We start from the raw sequence: 18,102 nt of genomic DNA, 5'->3' as shown, positions 1-18,102 counted from the left end.
GTTCAAGGAGAGAGGCAAAAATATAAAAGATATCTCTATTAGCCCTTCCTGAGAGGAAAAATGATTATATATCTCACCAGGCAATAATATTTTGGGTCACAGTGACATAGAATTTATATTTGGCAAACTTCAACATGTTAATTGAAATGCTACAATTCAGCAAGATCATTCCCCGTGAGGGAATCAGACTTCTCAGACTTTGTTAACTGGGCCTCTTAATTACTGTGTGAAACCTTTTACTGTGAGAGAATGTTTAAGAATATTTTAAATGAAGTGTGAAATTACAATTCACTAATGAGCAATCGAAAAGGCTTATGGCATGCAATGCATTTAGCATTCTTGAAAACTACAGCTTGCAATAAAGAAATTAGAGCCTTGTACACTAAGTGCCTTTGGATTATTTTAACTACAGGAATTGTCTAACTGCTTTATAAGCAAGATTCAAAGATTATTATTTCAGAAAAAGAGAAAAGACACTGCATGCATACACAGTTTCTCCAAAAAAATCACAATTTGTTATGTTCTTTCTTATCCCTTCAACAACTTACGGGATTCTCTTGTGTACTAAAGTGTTCTGTTTCATTTTATACTTTTAAGATCCCCTCCAATAGAAAAGGCAAACAAAAGGACTAAAGACTATGTACATTTTGATAGCTTTTTCTAAAACAAGAACAAATTCCAAGTATTTACAGTAACTTGTGACCCACTTGGACATAGATTAAAAAAAAAAAAAAATTAAAAAAGAAGCAATTCCAGGCATCTTCACTGAGAACAGATGGAAGTATTCCATTTGCAACAGGTTTTGTTCAGCTTCAACTATACAGTAAAAATAAATAAAAATAAATAAATACAGTAGCACATGAACCTATTTTTTTTTTCTCAAAAGACAGCATTTTACTGAAAGGTAAGCTTTCAGAGACACAAATCAGCAGATCTGGTCTTTTATTGACAGGACCCCTGCCACACTACTACTTGTGGCTCTAAGTGAAATTAAATTGATGGTAAAAAGCCTAGAATCCCTAGCGAGCAGCAGTCCATAACACAGAAAAATGTGATGCATTTTTCTGGCATAATCAGCTCCTGAGAAAAGAGACCTGGTACCGATTCAGTAAGAGTCATGCTTACAATGCAAACAACTAACCACTCACTTTAAGAAAAAAAAAAACTATGGTAAAAAGTATACAGTCAGGATAGATGACTTGAGTTCATAAGCTTGCAAGACTTGGATCAAGAATGGTCATACTTTATACCAGAATAAATGCTACTGATATATCACACAGGTGTTCAAAATCTTCTGCCTATATACAGAACAAGAATTCATAAGAATATTCCTTAAATACCTAAAAGAAAGAAAGAAACAAACAAATCGTACTTCTGAAAGGAATTTGTTCTGGCCCTGTTTTGCCTTAAACCGCTTAATCTTCTGCTGAATTCTCTTGTCTTTGTCCAGCTCTTCCACAGACGCCCACTGACAATGAAGGTAAGAACTAGAAGATGAAACAGAAAATCTTACTCAAAACTATGCTTCCATTGCATACTCCTATGTATCCCACTAGTATAGCTAGATCTTTCCAGCACATTGTAGTGCCATGCTTGGAAAACAGGACACTATCTTCTTCATCATACAGGTTATTAACAAATCATCTTTACTGGAAGTAATTACACTTACTAATGGAGAAACTTGTCAGTAAATAAAAACAACTCCCACTCAAAATTTAAATACATACCCCATACATTTAGTGTTTGGCACAAAGTTAAGATGATTTTCATTGGGCATACTTAAAACATAATTGCTATACAAGACATTTATCATAAGTGTCATTATTTAACATCATATTCTAGCCAAGAGTAGGGGCTTTAGAAGTTAATAAAAATACTCCAATATTTTAAATACTAACATGCTATACACTGTTTTTTGTGAGAATAGCATTGTAATTGAAAGTCGCATGAGTCAATTGAAGTTTTAACACTGATAGGAAGAAAAACCTCTGTAAATGCACTTCCATGGTAATCATTCATCTTTTAAGAAAACAGAAAGTAAGGAACAGTATCTCTGCCAAAATGGCTAGTCCCACTTTATAAATTTAGCAATCTAACTTTTGACAGACTCATAAGAAGTCTAAGACACAAATAGTTAATACAAAAATTACATGCCAATGTAATAAAACTAAACAAAGCATAATTAAGCTATTAAACATCATGCAATAATCAATACAGTGCAAAAGGTACAAAGGTGGCAACATATTTAAAGTGAAGTCAACTATCCGCAGTTAGCTGCAAGAAACCTACTTTAAGGAAATTTCTGTCTCTCAGATGGAAAATTTGCTGAAATTAAACAAGATATGCTATTTTTCTGAAAGAAAAATGAGCTTATCCAGCTGTGAAGTATCTTGTTTTAAATAGTGATTGCATTGCAGTTTCAGAGCCCAGAAGTGAAACAACCTGCTATTCTCACCACTATTACATCCCTCTTACAGAGGGGTAGCTATCTGCTGGAATATTGGAAGCCATCTGATTTGTTATCTTAGACATTTTGTTTAATACAAATCCTGTTTTTGAAACAACGTTAACGGTTATTTTTGAGTAGTTTGCAGTTAGATCTACACAGCACAGGTATGTGCTCATGAATCTGCATGCATAATGAGCCTTAGATTAAAGTTTTTAATAGCAGAGCAATTTTACCTACGGATTTCATTTCAGAGAGAACACAAATTAAGACGACACTATCAAACCCAGTACCACCAATGCAAGGTATTTCCCTGTTTATTTGCCACTGTTTTGAATGAAACATTAGAAATGTTTAAAGTTGGATAGTAACAGTTATATCATTTACAAAACCAGTCTTTAAAAACTATTTGGAAGTTACGTGAACTTAAAGATAGTAATCAAACCTATAACTTTACTTACAAGTTTTTGTACTTTACATAGAATTCCTCTACTTCTACCTCCTCTCCATTCTCCATCTATAAGAAAAGAATTGTTGAAATGTGAATTAAACCACTAAACAGCCCAATTTAGTTAATGATTAAAACTAACCGAAATACAGAATATGGTCCCCACATAGAGAGACAAGTGGAGGTGTCGGAAAGCATTTGTAGGGGGAGGACATGGGTGAGGAGTTTCCTCCAGCAGCTTACCCAAGTACATACTGCACTGCTTACTATAACTTCCAAGACATGAATCATTTGAACTCCTCCCTAACCACATGCAGCTTCATTCACAACCTCACCCCAAATCTGGCTTTCTGCCAAACCCACAGTGTTAAGTAGAAGCCAAGTGTACCATTTTCTCAGGCAGCAGCCAATTAGCAACTGCACTCCTGAATGCCATATGTATTATTTTTGGCTGGCTCATGGCAACTTTACATTGTGGGTTTTGTAATGTTTTAAAAAAGAGTTTTAAAGGGGGTTTATTCCTCCATATAGTTAATAACTCCAAACAAGAAGCCATATAAAACTAAACCTTATACCTCTGCTAGAATTTTAGTGCATCAGTGTTCATGGCTTTAGTTTTACTCAATGGTGCAATTAAATTCACTCAGGCAAGATGTCTCACATACAGAGCAGCCAAATTAAATTAACACCCAAAACCTACATTTAAAGCAAGGTTAAAGTTGTGATATAAACCAGCAAAACCAAGGGCATTCCGTGCTACGGGCTGAGACTACCCTTAACTCATCCCTAGTGCCGAAGTATCGCATAACATATGGCATGTAATACTTTGTTGAATTACTCCTGAACCCAGCCATAGGACAAACTAAGGACAGTGCACCAGGCACACGCTTAGAATTCAGTTTACGTCACAACATTAACGGTTTGTGTTTACTAATGAACTTGGGAACAATTTTAAATAGAAGAGGATTTTCTGTTTTACATAGTTCATCAGGGACAACAACATCTGTAATAAATATAGTATGTAGTGCTAAACAGACAAAACAATTGACCCCTGTGTAAGTCAACATCCTCTATCTTTTTATATATATATATATATATATATAAAAGAGAAAAAAATACATATATGTATATATACACACACATATATATATGAGAGACTACTCTGAAGCTAGAGGATAAATTGCCATCTTCCAAATTCTCTCTCAAAAGAAAAGTTACTGGCTAGATATTACTTCCATTGCAGCGCAATTAAAGAACCACAGCAGCAGTTGCATTAAACTCTGTTGTAGCACAGTAAAGAAAAAGTTAATGCATTCCTAATCCCTGATTTACATAGTATTCCTTCTCTTCCAGACTAGCAAGGAATGTTATCATTTTAGTGTTTGTATCACTCCAGTACTGTCTGCTTGTGTTCCCTTCTAGAGAGAGGAGCAACAACAGCTTCCACCTAGTTCTCCCTGAAAAAAATGGAAGAAGATAAGGTATTCCTAGTGCTACTTCTTGATCTTCTTGAGTCCTCTGTTGAAGAAGATAAACTATCTCCTAACCCTAAACACAGGGAAGAAGCTTCTCTGTCACTTACAAACATACTGTCAAAGGAAGGAATTTGAAGACCATCAAGATTTTTTTTTTTTTTTTAACAAAAAATTTAAAAGGGAGTATATCTCAAGAAGGTATTCATATTTAGAGGTCAAAACTGTATTAAAAAAATATTAAAAAATTGAGATCTCATTATCTGAATCTATTTACTACCCTGAGGCAAAATCTGTCTTTAAGAAGTCATCCCTAAATTTAAGACATTAACTTTTCTTATTTTCTGAAATGTATTATGGCCAAGTCTCTTTGATTAGTTTTAAATCAGAATCCTTTGAGATACATCAATCGTACAATGACAACATGGTTAAACACCTTTATATAAAGGTTTCATATTAGCCAATTTAACTTCCCCTCAACAGCATTTCAGTCAAGTATATTTTCTGTCAACTGCCAACTTAGTAACAATCATTTACAATGTAAATCTTGATAAATCCTGTAACTCTCATGAGTAAAACGTACTTTTGTATTGTCTAATAGGTAATAACTGGTCTATGTTACTATATGTTCTATAAGTGTGCATCAAAGATTCACGTAAATAAGAAATATTTCAGAAAAAAATCTTTTTAAAAATCTTACTCTGGCATTCACGCTTATGGCCAAAAAAAAAAAAAATTCTAATCAAGCTACCATCACCAGCCCTCAAGTAGGGTTTAACAATACCTCAGTTTAGGATATACGAGACAGAAGCTTATGCCTTTGACATCACTGTCCAACCCCCACTACACGTACATTTACGTTAACCAGGTAAAAAGGCGAGATGGAACATTTATGCAAAATTCTCCCAAAACTGATTACGCAGACATCCTAAAATAGCGCATGGCAGACTTGGGCAATGCAGGACATTTCAAATTATCATTGCTCAGGTGCGGCCATAATTGACAATCTGATCCACAGTCTCTGCAGATAATTGAAGAAATAAATGATCCCTTCCTTCAAGCAAATACTTAAGAGCACACAGCCTTGCACTGCCATTGCCACAGAAGTGATACAGTAATACCTGCTAACACAAAAGTTATTTAAGCAAGCCACTCGGGTATAGAGACAAGAGCGAGCTTAAAAACAAAACAAAACCAAAAAAACAGAACACAAAAACAACCCTCAAAAAACCCAAAACAGCAGCAACAAAAAACCCCACAAAACCAAAACCCAACCAGAAATATCAACTGCTAGAAAAATAGTCAACAGAACACATTAATAACAGATGCAAAGCAACACATTAAAAACAATCACCTCAACTGATACACAGCACTAGATAGACAAACACTGTAAACTAATCAGTTTGTGGAAGAGATGTAGGTATTTGTACACAGTTCAATTAGATCTAATTCTCACCATGTATTTGTAGGCAAAAAGAAATTCAGATGTGTAACATGCAGGTATAATGTTCCACAAACTCCTCATATTTCCATAATATGTGCTATTTGTGCTGAATAGCATATTTAATTCTAGCCATTCCTTTTCAAAGTTAAGGAACAGAAATTCAAAGGGGACTGAAGCTGGCCAAGAAAATAATTAGAAAAATGAAAAATTTCCACATACAAACTGAAGACATCAGGACTGTGATGGTTTGGAAAGAGAGTGATACGTGTACTTAATACTTTCTGCAGGAGAGAAGAGTATTCAACAGAATTCAAAATTCCGTGTTAAGAACAACAGGGAAAAACATTGTCTTTTATACTTCAAACATAAACTAAAGTAATTTCTACCTTTTATTCTGTACATTTAAAAAATGGTTGCAAGTACAGTGCTGCATCATGGCTGGCAACTCCAAAACTAGACTAAGGCTATTGTTTAGAAAACCAGCATAATTTTATCATAAGAATACCGCTCCAAAAGCATATTATCTAATGTCCTTTACTTGAACGCAACATCTTTGTTACAACCTAATCCACTGAAAGGTTTCCTAGTTGAAGCCTTTCCTCATGTTTATTTTATTCACTGGTCCTGATCGCAGCAATTTTACTTTGATTAGTAATCTAACAACCAGGGTTTTGATGACGTTAGTAAGAGTGTAAAAGACCTTTAATAAAAGCACAGTTGGATACTTCAGATGTTAAATATTAACATCGTGAAATCCATTTTTTTTGGATTTTGGAGAGGGCTAGGGAGAAGAGCAGGGAAAGAAGAGACACCCCTCAAACTGCAAATACAATCCATGAAAAACATTAAAGAAAGAGCTCAAAATAGAGCTTGCCTCCAGCAGAGCTTGCAATCAAAGACATGTAGGCAGCAGACCAACCACTTCCCACAAACTGCAGCAAAATACACACTCCCCATGAGTAATCACACCTTTGTTTGCAGGGGAGAGGAAGAAGAGAAGAGTAATTGGTGAAAAACAGCTTCCAATGTAAAGACATTTATGAAAAGGCCACATTCTCCTCTCCTGCCTAGTAGACCATCAGGACAACTAATTACTGAGTTTATATTACATGAAGTTACCTGAAAAATAAGCCTATGGTTTGAAACACAAAATGTAGCTCTGGACTTCAATAAAAGCCCTAGAGTTTTTGCACCATGAAAGCTGCAGAAACAGGTCAAATTCAATCACAGCCAGTCATGACATTGCATGAATTTAGGTTTACAAAGCTGTTAATGATTTTATGACAGTAGCAATAAAATTAAAAAACAAACACACACACCCCCAAACAAAATGCCACAACATGAAAAAAAAATAATCCATGAATAAAGGCAACTTTCCCTCCTCCAATCTGAAAATTAACACTCTGAGGAAAAGAAATACTTCTGGTTAACTAAGATCAACATGAGTACCATATCTATATACATCAGACAGCTTTCTGCCCAACTGCAGTACAAGCCAGAGAATTAGCTACACAAAAGAGTCCATAAAATATAATAATGCCCCTTTTGGAACAAGTTATTTTCTACTTCCTACTCAGAGTTTAATAGTTTGGAAGTGCAAAGGCCAATCAAGTTGTCAAGCAGATTAGAAGAATCTGTAAGCAAAATAAGAACCTAACTAGCCACCAGGGCAGAATTAAAAGAGAACCACACTTAACTAAAGAGAATGTTTCTTTCACCATCTTAGCATAGTGACAAGGAAGGTATTAATCACCTGTATACGTAATGTACCTGATCGCATGTAAAGTTGTTTTAGCTGCTAAGCACAACCATTATCAAAAGATGTAAAAATTATGGGCAAGAATTTTTCTTTACTAGAAAAGGCAAAAACTTAGGATGCAGGAGAGTTCTCTCACTCCACAAACTCCCATGAAACATCACTCTGAACTGAAAAGCACCATAGATTTCACCCAGGTATGTAAATTTGCAAAAATCAAAATTCTCATCTGAAGAAACGCAAGAAAGGAGGGGAAGACTAAACAAGTAATCTGTTTTGTGTACGTTTATCCAAAAGCATGTTAAATACCATCTAAAGACACTCCTCTATTCAATAAAACAGTTTTTCAGTTTGGAATATCTGAGGTATATTAAGAACTTAATAGAGGCTTCTGCAGAAAAATGCTTAGCCTGTTTAAAAATATGAGGGGAAGGGGTTTTGTTTTGTTTTACCTTTTTCTTGACTGAACGGCTACTCATGATTTTCTCCACAACAGGACCTTCAGCATCAGCAGATTCCTACATCATAAATACCACAGAAGAGTTATGGGAGTACATCTTTGTTACTTAAAGACTTCCTTCATTAGAAAGACTTGAAATCATTTTTTGCAACAGCAGTTTAACACACAGGAGGACTTCTCCCCCCCTAGCATGAGAACTGGGAGGATTCAAACAGATTTAATACCATAATAAAGGATTGAAGGATACTTGTTTAAACCCATTTTTAAGAGCTAATGCAACTCTAGGTCTCTTGCTAAGGCTGACATGCACAGATACACAGATATAACCACATGGGCAGTTCACCTCTCCTAAAATAACACATGCTTTCAGGACTATAGAGCCTAAATATTAGAAGATGTTCAAAAAAACTCTAGCTGGCTGTGTAAGTGTCCACACAATCGCTATCACAATTGCCTGTGATTCTCTATCACACTGTTACATTAATTCACTATTACAACTGCAGGCAAACCTACCAAATTCTCCTTCTGATAAGACACAATTAACAATGGAGATCACATACAATATTTCACAGGGCTTAACAAATTGCCAAATGAAATACCAAAGAACATGTATATATTCTCCAACAGGTCATCAGTTAGTTAAGTGAAGTAGTTCTTTGAAAAAGCACTACAAAACAATGAGCTTGTTACAACAGTCATCCTTATATTATTACCCCTCATCTTATTCAAACTATTTTATCCATCATTTACATTGCACAGAGAATAAAGTGTACCCTGCTGGGTACTACAAGGCAGTAATTTCATAAAGGGGTTCTTATGGTGCCTAGCAGCAGGGGACAAGCTTGAGTGGTTTATTAAAGTCATAGAAGCCAGGCCACTGAATTCACAGAACTAAATTCAAGACTCCTAGCAGTCCAATTTAGGTTTCCTTTCAGGAGAGACCATTAATTTCAAAGAACTGTGTCAAATTGCATATCATCAGCTTGTAAACAAAGTCATGAATTAATATATCCTTTAAGAAGGTAAAAAGCTAATGCCTTCTGGCACACTGTGCCAACCATGGATGAATACCATTCAGAAAAAGGGCCCATATTTGAACCTTGAACGCTGCAGTTACAGCCATCTTTCCAGTCCGTTCATATCTGACCTGTTGCTCTGACTGAGAAGTATTTGAAGGAGAGTCTCTTCCAGCAGCATCAGCATCATCAGCCTCCTCATCTGAAATCTTGAACTCCAGGTCTTCTGTATAACGCTTCCTCTTCACCTGCCTGCTGGAGCGTCGCTTCTAAATAGAAAAGCATGATATTTTTCATGAGAAGCAAAACTGGTAAGATTGCAGAGTAACTGAGAAAACTTCTTCGTATTTCTCAAATACACTAGTGTGCAGCAAAAACTATTATTTTTCAGCACCCTGACAGAAATAGTGGAATCAAGATACTACTATTCTAAACTCCTGCCTGTTAGCTGCTTTTAACTTCTGTTAAAAAACAAAACAAAAAAACAAAGAAAAAAACCCACTTCATGCTTGTTCTGAGTTGCAAAGCAGTTTGTTTTTTTTTTTTTAGCATTACTAAAACCACATTAGAAAATTAAAAAGCGTATCTCAGAAAGCAATTAAAATACAAGAAGTTGCACCCCTCAATTCACGTCTACGACAAACTTTGACAGATGGCCAATGCAGGAACCAAACACCACCTTTCCGCAGCGTGGCCCATAGCGTTGCTAAGCAGTGACAACACACTTTCTTGCTCTCCCCATCCGCCCAGTTGTACCCAGATGATCTTGTAGGGGAAATACAATGAAATACAATTTCCTCACTCCACTGACCCAGCACTGTTTAGAAAGACATCCTGCAGCACAGCATGGGAAAAGACCCCAAACTAATAGAGGAAAATGAAAAACTCAGATCACCCCAAACTGCAAACATGGTTTCTGTGTCCCCATACTCTCATCTCCACGATGAGAGAAAGCTTCAGAGAAATTTCAGAAAACGATCTGTAAAATACACGAGCATGCATTCGACAGAATTTGCAACTTGACACTCAGTGCGCCAGACACCATTTTCTGCAACAGTAAAATTCAAATTCCCAGATAGTCTGCATCAGGTATATCTTTTGAAAAGCTCAGAGCATATGCTGTTGAAGGAAACTATCAACTGAGCATCAAATAGCTCAAAGCACTGATGTATCTATTAAAAAAAAAAAAAAAAGATGTTGAACATCAACTGTTAAAAAAACATCTTTATGAATTGATATACTACTTATTTTTATATATTTCTCAGCTTAACACACATCTTCACCGGTACATGCAAATACTTATGTAGCTTGTTTAACAGAGCTATGCACCCGGGTCTCCCAATGTACACAGAGAAAGTCAAATATTTACTTTTAGATAGTTAATCATACTTTTTAAAGCACAAATATCTGATGCACTTCACAAAATTAGAAATTCTTTCTTTAACTGAAAATGAAATTTTTGAGCAAAGGTTAAGTTTACATCACCCTTTTAAACAATGGTGATATGGCTTCTACCTTTAACGTAGTAACTTATGGGGGGGTTCCCACAAAACTTTAACAATATTTTTATACTTGAAAATAGATACCACTTGGCAAATTTGCATCCTCATTTCCATAATCACTGATGGGAAAACATCAATTTTCTTTTGGCTCAATAGGTAAGTCTTACCATTATTTTTGGTGCCAAAAATCTCTTCTTCCGTTTCCCCAATAGAAAGGATGCCTAAAACCTTATAGTAATCCTCTATATTTGAATTTTATTGACTTGGTTAGCTTCCTGTTTCCTCTAACATCCACATGAGGCTTTGCAGTTGTTATGCTCTGTTGTCAGAAACTGTGCATACATTTACCTGCATCAGATTACCTTCTACTCATTAACTGATCTACAGGTAGAAAGGTGAGTAACAGGCTTGATAATGGAATATTAAAAAAATCTGTATGGTAACACATAAAAGTAAGTATTTTTCTTGTCTAAAGATAACAATGCATCACTTTGTGCATTACTACATAATATTGTTCCAGAAGACTCAGTATTTAACACCAAGAATGCAACGGTGTTTTAGACAACTGCCTAATATCAATCTCAACTGGGAAATGCATAACAAGTTTATTAATTCTAGCTGTCCTAGTGTATATGGTTGTAACCCTTCCCTAAGTTTACGCAACGAAGTGTGGGTGCCGCATAACATGCACAGTGCGAGAAACTATTAAGAAAACAAAAATTACCTGAAATACTTTATTACATTTAATTAAAAAGTGATGCAAATACCCTAACACTTGTATTTACAAAAAGAATAAAAATATTTCAAATGTAAAGTTTATCACTCAATTGGGTTTCACAAAGAGAAAGTTTTGTCCCACTAAACTGAAAATAAGCAAAACATGCATATATATGGAACGGTACACAGTATATAATCATCTGCAAATCAACTCAAAAAACCATCAGCTCCAAAAGTTTCTTCTACATCTTTTGTTGGCGCCATTAATCAGGCTGAGAGAGATTTGCGGCACAGGACAGAAAACTTATTCTTCAAAAATTTATTGTTTGCATGATGTATCTCAACTTAGAAAATTCAGAATACACGGTTTGCACAAATCAGAAATAGCACTCTCTTCTGTTGCTGCTTTTGTTTCTAACTAGAATACACTAGATTGCTCACATTTCATTATATTCTACATCCTTCTGTAAAATAGTAAGAGGGAAGGCATAAACCGTGTTTGTGTTAGGACACCACTGTTGGTCAATCTCTTCACCAGGCTGCTTTGACCATTCATTCTCAAGCAATCATCCGTCTCGACATCTCTCGTAACTAGAAGCAACACATCCACAACCTGATGTGCAACAAATGCAATCGATTTCAGTAATACCAGCATGACTATTTAGGAGTCTCACACTTTCCCCGTCACAATTTGCCTCTACCCCTTCATGAAGGGATTCTTATTTTTAATGCCCACTCTGACCACTGCCAGAAGCAGCAAGCCAGGACCTGACCGCTTCTTCACAAAGCTAATGACAGAGCACACAGAAGTTGTCATATATGCTATTTCCATTTCCAGATTTTCTTTACATGAAATAAAGTTTAGGAAAAAAGTGATAGGTGCACAGTGGTCAAGAGAAATTATCGATGTTAACCAATGACTGGCAGTCCTGCAAAAAGGCCCTTCATCCATTAAAGCAGGGTAGTTACAAGTCCCTGACATGTACATTTCTGACATGCTGCTTTGTCATGTCTTATTCTTGATTTCAGAAGGTTTGCAAAGCCAATGCAAGAAGAAACATGAGGCTTATAAGCAAGACCTCGTAACGGTACCTGAAGTCTACAAAGCAGAAAATTCAGCACCATAATTGCAACAGTGATGGAAGAGAACACGTGAAAACTCAGCAGCACCGTACACATATCTGCAGGTTAACAAGACTGTAAAGCAAAATTATGACGAGAAATACTTGTTTTAGTAAAATATTCACTACGGTGATTTCCAGTTCTCACCTTCTTAGTATGCCATTCTAAACCACACAGAAAATACCTGAATACCTGTATCTCTGTAACAAAGACTGTGAGAACTACCGTTTTAGGCATCTAAATTGTCAAAGGCTACATTGAACTTGAAAGACAGCATTACCTGAACCCCTGGGTCATCTTCATCTTCAGGATGAGGTGATGGTGGTGGAGTTTTTTCCAAATCTGAGTTTTCAGAACCTTCCTTTCCCTTGTTAACCTTCTTCTTTGCAGCACTAGTTTCTGAATCTGGTTTCTTGTTACTGAAACAGAGATATTTTTAATCAATATTTGTACAAAAATGTAAGCAGAAAGTGCTTAACAAAACAGTTAATCTGTGAGATGTTTATTTTCAGTGACTTCATTATTTTCAACTGCCTTACTTATATAAGTATTTAAACATAACTGTAAAATCAATGACGCATGGGCCATCGCTATACATTTCCCATTCCTTAACAACGGACACCTCACTTCTTTCCCTCAAGATCTTAGACAGCAACACTAAATAGGTCTTTAACAAGAAACTAAAAATGAGACTGGAAAGGAAGAGCTGCTCTCTTCAAAACCTGCACTTTCTGAAAGCGGTGTTTGGGCAACCTGACACATGTGAAGAGAAACAGGATTATGCATGCACTTGTCTTGATATTAACTGTGTGGACCAGGTGAGCAGAACCAGAGGAAGTGTTACCAAAACAAACAACCGAATGAGAAAATTATTTGGTTTCTTCTACCATCCCTGCTATTTCCAAGCAGAAAAGGCACTTTTGTGGCAGCTCTGAGGGCACCCGTACAGCCTCAACGTATGCAACCGCAGCTTGGGGGGGGGGGGGCGGCGGGAACCACCCAGCTGGTATCTCAGCATCTGCATGATACTAGAAAGCTATATCCACTGATGGCAGGAGAAAGGTTTTGGGGATTGTTTCTCCCCCTCCTCCCCCATGAAAACGTTTGCCACCTGAGGAGCTGGGACCCCATCTCTCCAACTGCTCTCACAGGCGTGCAAATGGGTGAGGATGCACATATCAAAATCCAGCTTTAAATAACATCGTCACCAAGTCACACACCAAGACAATCTTCAGCATTGTGGAGGCGAAATGTTTAAATGGGAACGAAAAAGAATCAATGGCAAAAGTTAGTAATTTTAAGCACATTTAGCCTTTGAGTCTCGTGTGGGTTTTCACTAGTCTTTTTTCCCCTCTGTGGTCAACCCCCTGATTTGACAAGCTGGTTATGGAAGTTGCCGAGACATTTAAGAGCAGAGCAGAGTTACGCACTGGTACCCAACAAACAGCGAGTACAGGTTGCCAAACAGAATGGCAGGCACGTTTATACGGCTTCTGCACCCTCAAAGTTTTAATTTCATACCCGGGATGCTGCCTGGGGTTTGTTTTTCCTTTGTAATCCCCAGCCTTGTAATTTCTCAAACAAACATCAGCTTTAAGGTTGTTCATTGTGATCAGCGTGCCGGCCCGCTGAAGGTGTATTTCGGAGCTGTAATTTAAAATTCCCAAATATGGTTATGTGTCGCTTGGGGACTGGGACAACTCAGTTGTGGATTATCCTCTTTTGCAGCCTGTGTTTAAACTAATGTCGACTTAAAAATAAAATAAAATTGACTAGTGAAAAGGCCGGGAGTTTTAGAAATGAATTTGCATCATCGTGAAATTACAGGGCAGGACACAGCTTTCCTCTCAAAAAACCACCTCAAACTGTGAGAATTTAAAACAAAAAAAGAAAGGGGGGTGGGGTGGGGGGGTTTGACACCCTGGAAAGAGCCCGGCCGTAAGCCAAGCCCTTCAGAACGGCGGAGGAGGAGAAGCGGAGCGCGCAGCCCGCCCGCCCGCCCTCCGGCCGGCCTCCCCCGGGCGCGCAGGCCGCGCGCGGGCCGCGGCTCCCCTTCCAGCGTTTGTTTCCGCTCTAGCTGCCACCAATGGCACAAAGCCGCAGCTGAAGCGGGGCCCCTTGCCTTTCATCCGCGCGCCGAGAGCGCTCGCGTCGCCCCGGCAACCCGCGGACCACGTGACCAGCACCTGCTCCGCTGGCTGGCGGCCACCGACTGCAGCCATCTGCTTCCCTCAATCAGCGCCCGGGCGCTCCCGGCACCTGCGCGGCCGCGTCCTGTGCCCCCCCCCCGCCCGCTCCCCGCTCTCCCCCCCTCACACCCCCCGCCTTTTATCAAACCACCGCGAAACCGCTTCCAAAAAAAAAAAAAAAAAAAAAAAACCAACCCCACCACCAAACCAAAGTTTACATATTTCTCGAATTTGTCTAAATCAAAGGTAAGCCTGTCAGGGGAGCTGGACGGCCGCCAGGTGAAGCGAGCTGACAGGCTGGCGCTTTTCGCCCCTGACCCCCGTAAATCAGAGCAAGGCACGCAATTAAGTTTAGTAGTCGTTACCGTGCCCCGGGTGCACCGCCGCCTATGAATAACAGGCTTAAAGTCGGGAAGAATAGCGTGGCCTAGGTTTGATAAAATATCAATTTGCTGAAAGGCCGGGAAGCGCTAACGAGGGCCGGCCTGCCCCGGGCGCACCCACCGCCACCGCGCTCCCGGCGAGGCCCAGACAAAGACCCCGCCAGCGACTCCGGCGCTGGCGGCAGGTCCACCCCGACAAAGGTTTCTTTCTCGCCTCTCTTAGACCTTTCCCCGCTCGCAGCGGCAGGGACTCCGAGCTACGAGTATTTCATGACCTATATATACCCCCGAGCCGTGCCTTGGCGTACTGAGTCACTCTCGGTAACGGAGAGGCAGATGAAGCAATTCAGACACAGTTTCACATCTCCCCCCTTGCCAGGCCAGTTAAAAACAGACACATGAAAGAGCCACCAACTTGGGGAGAACAAAGCCCATGTGCAGCTCCACCGGGAATTTTAAGTTCTAAATTCAGCAGAAGAATTGCTCTTTTTAAATGCACAGCTACAGTTCCTTTCAAGAAAAGAAAGGAAGGTGAAGAACAAACCACAGAAGAACAGCACCGTTCCCTTGAGCGAGGCAAGGCTTTGCTTCCCAGTGCATCACGCACTCAGGAGGTTCACCTGGCCAGTGGGAGCATCGGCTTCCTCAAACTGTCAGCAACTGTTGTTCCTCTCCCTCTTCCCACAGAGCCAGTGTGATTTGATCCTGACAATTAAATGTACCCGCTTTTGACTCAGCCTTTCCACTTTCCAGCAGATCATACTCATGCCATTCAGGAATGGCATTAGCCTGGTCCAGAATTACCTTTCCACATGTAAGTACAGGCAGGTAAAAACCCGTTCTTAGACACTTTGCCATTACCATTAGGTCTGTGTGTCAATGCTTAACTCTGGATGCACATCCGATAGTACTTTCCAAATTTGGCAACAAGGAAGGCAAACTGTAATACACGCATTTAGGCAACTATCTCTCATATTTGTTTTTACACATGCATGAATACAAAATTTAGCCAAGTCCTACTAGAGACAAGATAGTGTCCAGTCCCAAAACAAGAACTAGAAATCTGGGAGAAACTGAAGTAGTATTTGCCACACACAAAACACTAAAATATTTTAAAAGTGTCAATTAAAACTAGTCCTTCTATTCAAGTGATACAAACACAGATATTTCAAATTAGATGTCTTACAACCTAGCTGGCCAATACCACTTTCTGTTTTCATCCTCTCATCCCCAAGGACTGCATAGCAGACTGCCCGAAGGGGATCAGTGAGAAGACAACCTGCAGAAGGTCAGACAAGCGAACAACGTGAAGGAAAACAGGGGCTGAAGAGGAAAACAGTAAGTAGGATAACTGAAAAGAAAGCCTGAATTACAATTTGAGAACAAATATCCAAACTTTGACAAAGTGCTTTGTGTCAGTTAGTCAAGCAGCCACCTACAGAGCTAGGTCGAACTCCAGGAACTTACCAGGGCCAAACCATCTGACTCAAAAATACTTCAAAAAGCATGGCATGCTTTTCAGGATGAAGAGGGGAGGTAATCAGCCTGTATGTTTATGTTGTGCAACTACTTCATCTGATCTGGGTAACTGACAGATCTGTTTATTAGTGTAATTTATGATGGCTATCAGGATTTGGATGATGCCTTTTTCTGTAATTTAAACATTTTAAATAAGTCAGACAGACTACTGATCCCTATTTTACTGTTTGGGAACACTGTCCTGTGACAAATTAATGATCGGAACCTGGCTTAAAAAAAAAAAGTTACACATCCACTGTGGAGCATCAAAACCATAAAAAAAAATAATCCTACCCTCTCAAAATGTTAGAGCCGTCAGACTTTCTGTACTGCCTTACCCAAGGAAAACAATTACCTTTTAAAGCTCCTAGTGTAATCAAAACAGTTTTGGGTTTTTTTTTTTACATCAGTTTTTATATGTCACAGAAGTAGGAAAAACAATAGGACAACAAGTTTTTTTCCAGCCTGAAAAGTCAGCCAAATTACTAAAAGGTACACTTCGGTAATGGCAAAGCCAAAGGTAAGTATCTGGCAGCTGGGCTGGTTCAGAAATGAGACGAGGACAGGTGTGAAGAGCAACAGCCTCTGTGGACGCGTGCATGGAAATCTCGCATGATTTCCTGTTCTCTCCCACAGGCACCCCCCCTTCCTGCCTTGCTCAGGATGATCCCAGCTTGGGAGTGGAAACTACCACCACCACCTCGGGACCTCTCTTCCTGTCCTCCAGCTCCCCAGGGTACTGCGTCCTGCTGCCCGCACGGCTCCCCCGTGCAGCAGCCTCTTCCCGCTTCCGTGGCCAGGAGCCATCCCCTTTCCGATACAACAAACAGCGAATCTGTGTGCCAAAAAAGTCTGTCTCCACCTCCCTCTAAAAGAGGTAATTATGCTCACGCTTAGCACTCCCCTTGCAAGCAGCAACCCACTCGCCCTACCCTGCATCCCAGGCTGCTGCTGTACATGTGGGAAGGACGAAGAGTTTCCCCTGCCACAGGGAGGGGAGGAAGCAGATAAGAGCAGCCCTGCAAAGCACAGCACACTGCTTTGAGGAGATGGGAGGAGGGACAAGCTCCTGCAAAGAGCTGCCATTTGACCCTCACAAATAGTTACTGCTTCTCCCACCATAATCAGTGGCCACTCTCTAGGGTTTCATGGGAAGCAGCAGGAGAGATATCAGCTGTGCTGCAGTGTGATCTTCTCAAACAGGTGGTCCCCATCTCCTCCAGGGACAGGCACAGGAGGAGCAGACATCTGAGCCATGACTTCGCAATTCAGTAGGACTACTTGCCTTTCCCTGTCCATCTACTTTTGGAAAAATCTGCCTGCTTTGCATGTGCCTGAAGCTGGCTCCATAACATTTAAGAGCACAGATAATACTCAGCACCCGCACAATTTAATGAAAACTCTTCATTTGTGATCCTAGGTATACCTACATTGTGTTTTCAAACCTGACTAGTTTGGTCCACAATAAATTTGTTTTGCAAATGTTTTTTCCCAGCCACCACTGTATTTGTCTTTCTGTATTGGCAGAATTGGGCTAATATCCCTTACAAGGGTAACAGTACAATATTAACGTGTGATTTTTCTTTCAAAATCACCAAGTATGCAATATGACATACTAGCAGCCCATTT

The 18,102-nt window shown here is 39.3% G+C and overlaps 1 protein-coding gene across 7 annotated transcripts in view; it reads right to left on the bottom strand.

Annotated features, from left to right (window-relative positions):
* CHD7 (chromodomain helicase DNA binding protein 7) overlaps window positions 1-18,102 on the bottom strand; it is a 137,815-nt gene that overhangs the window by 41,940 nt on the left and 77,773 nt on the right. For all 7 annotated transcript variants that reach the window (XR_012774476.1, XM_075494714.1, XM_075494710.1 and 4 more), the window contains 5 exons: window positions 12,664-12,802; window positions 9,174-9,311; window positions 8,019-8,084; window positions 2,908-2,963; window positions 1,373-1,487 (listed from right to left, as the gene is read on the bottom strand). Coding sequence is in view for 6 of the 7 variants with exons in the window: in XM_075494714.1 (XP_075350829.1) it covers window positions 1,373-1,487; window positions 2,908-2,963; window positions 8,019-8,084; window positions 9,174-9,311; window positions 12,664-12,802 (514 nt within the window). In the remaining variant the exon portion in view is untranslated. The remainder of the gene's footprint in view (window positions 1-1,372; window positions 1,488-2,907; window positions 2,964-8,018; window positions 8,085-9,173; window positions 9,312-12,663; window positions 12,803-18,102) is intronic.

The sequence above is a fragment of the Mycteria americana genome, chromosome 2, assembly GCF_035582795.1.
Source record: "Mycteria americana isolate JAX WOST 10 ecotype Jacksonville Zoo and Gardens chromosome 2, USCA_MyAme_1.0, whole genome shotgun sequence".
Lineage (NCBI taxonomy): Eukaryota > Metazoa > Chordata > Aves > Ciconiiformes > Ciconiidae > Mycteria > Mycteria americana.
The sequence above is the reverse complement of the archived record's forward strand: the minus strand, read 5'-3'. Positions and strand labels throughout refer to the sequence as shown.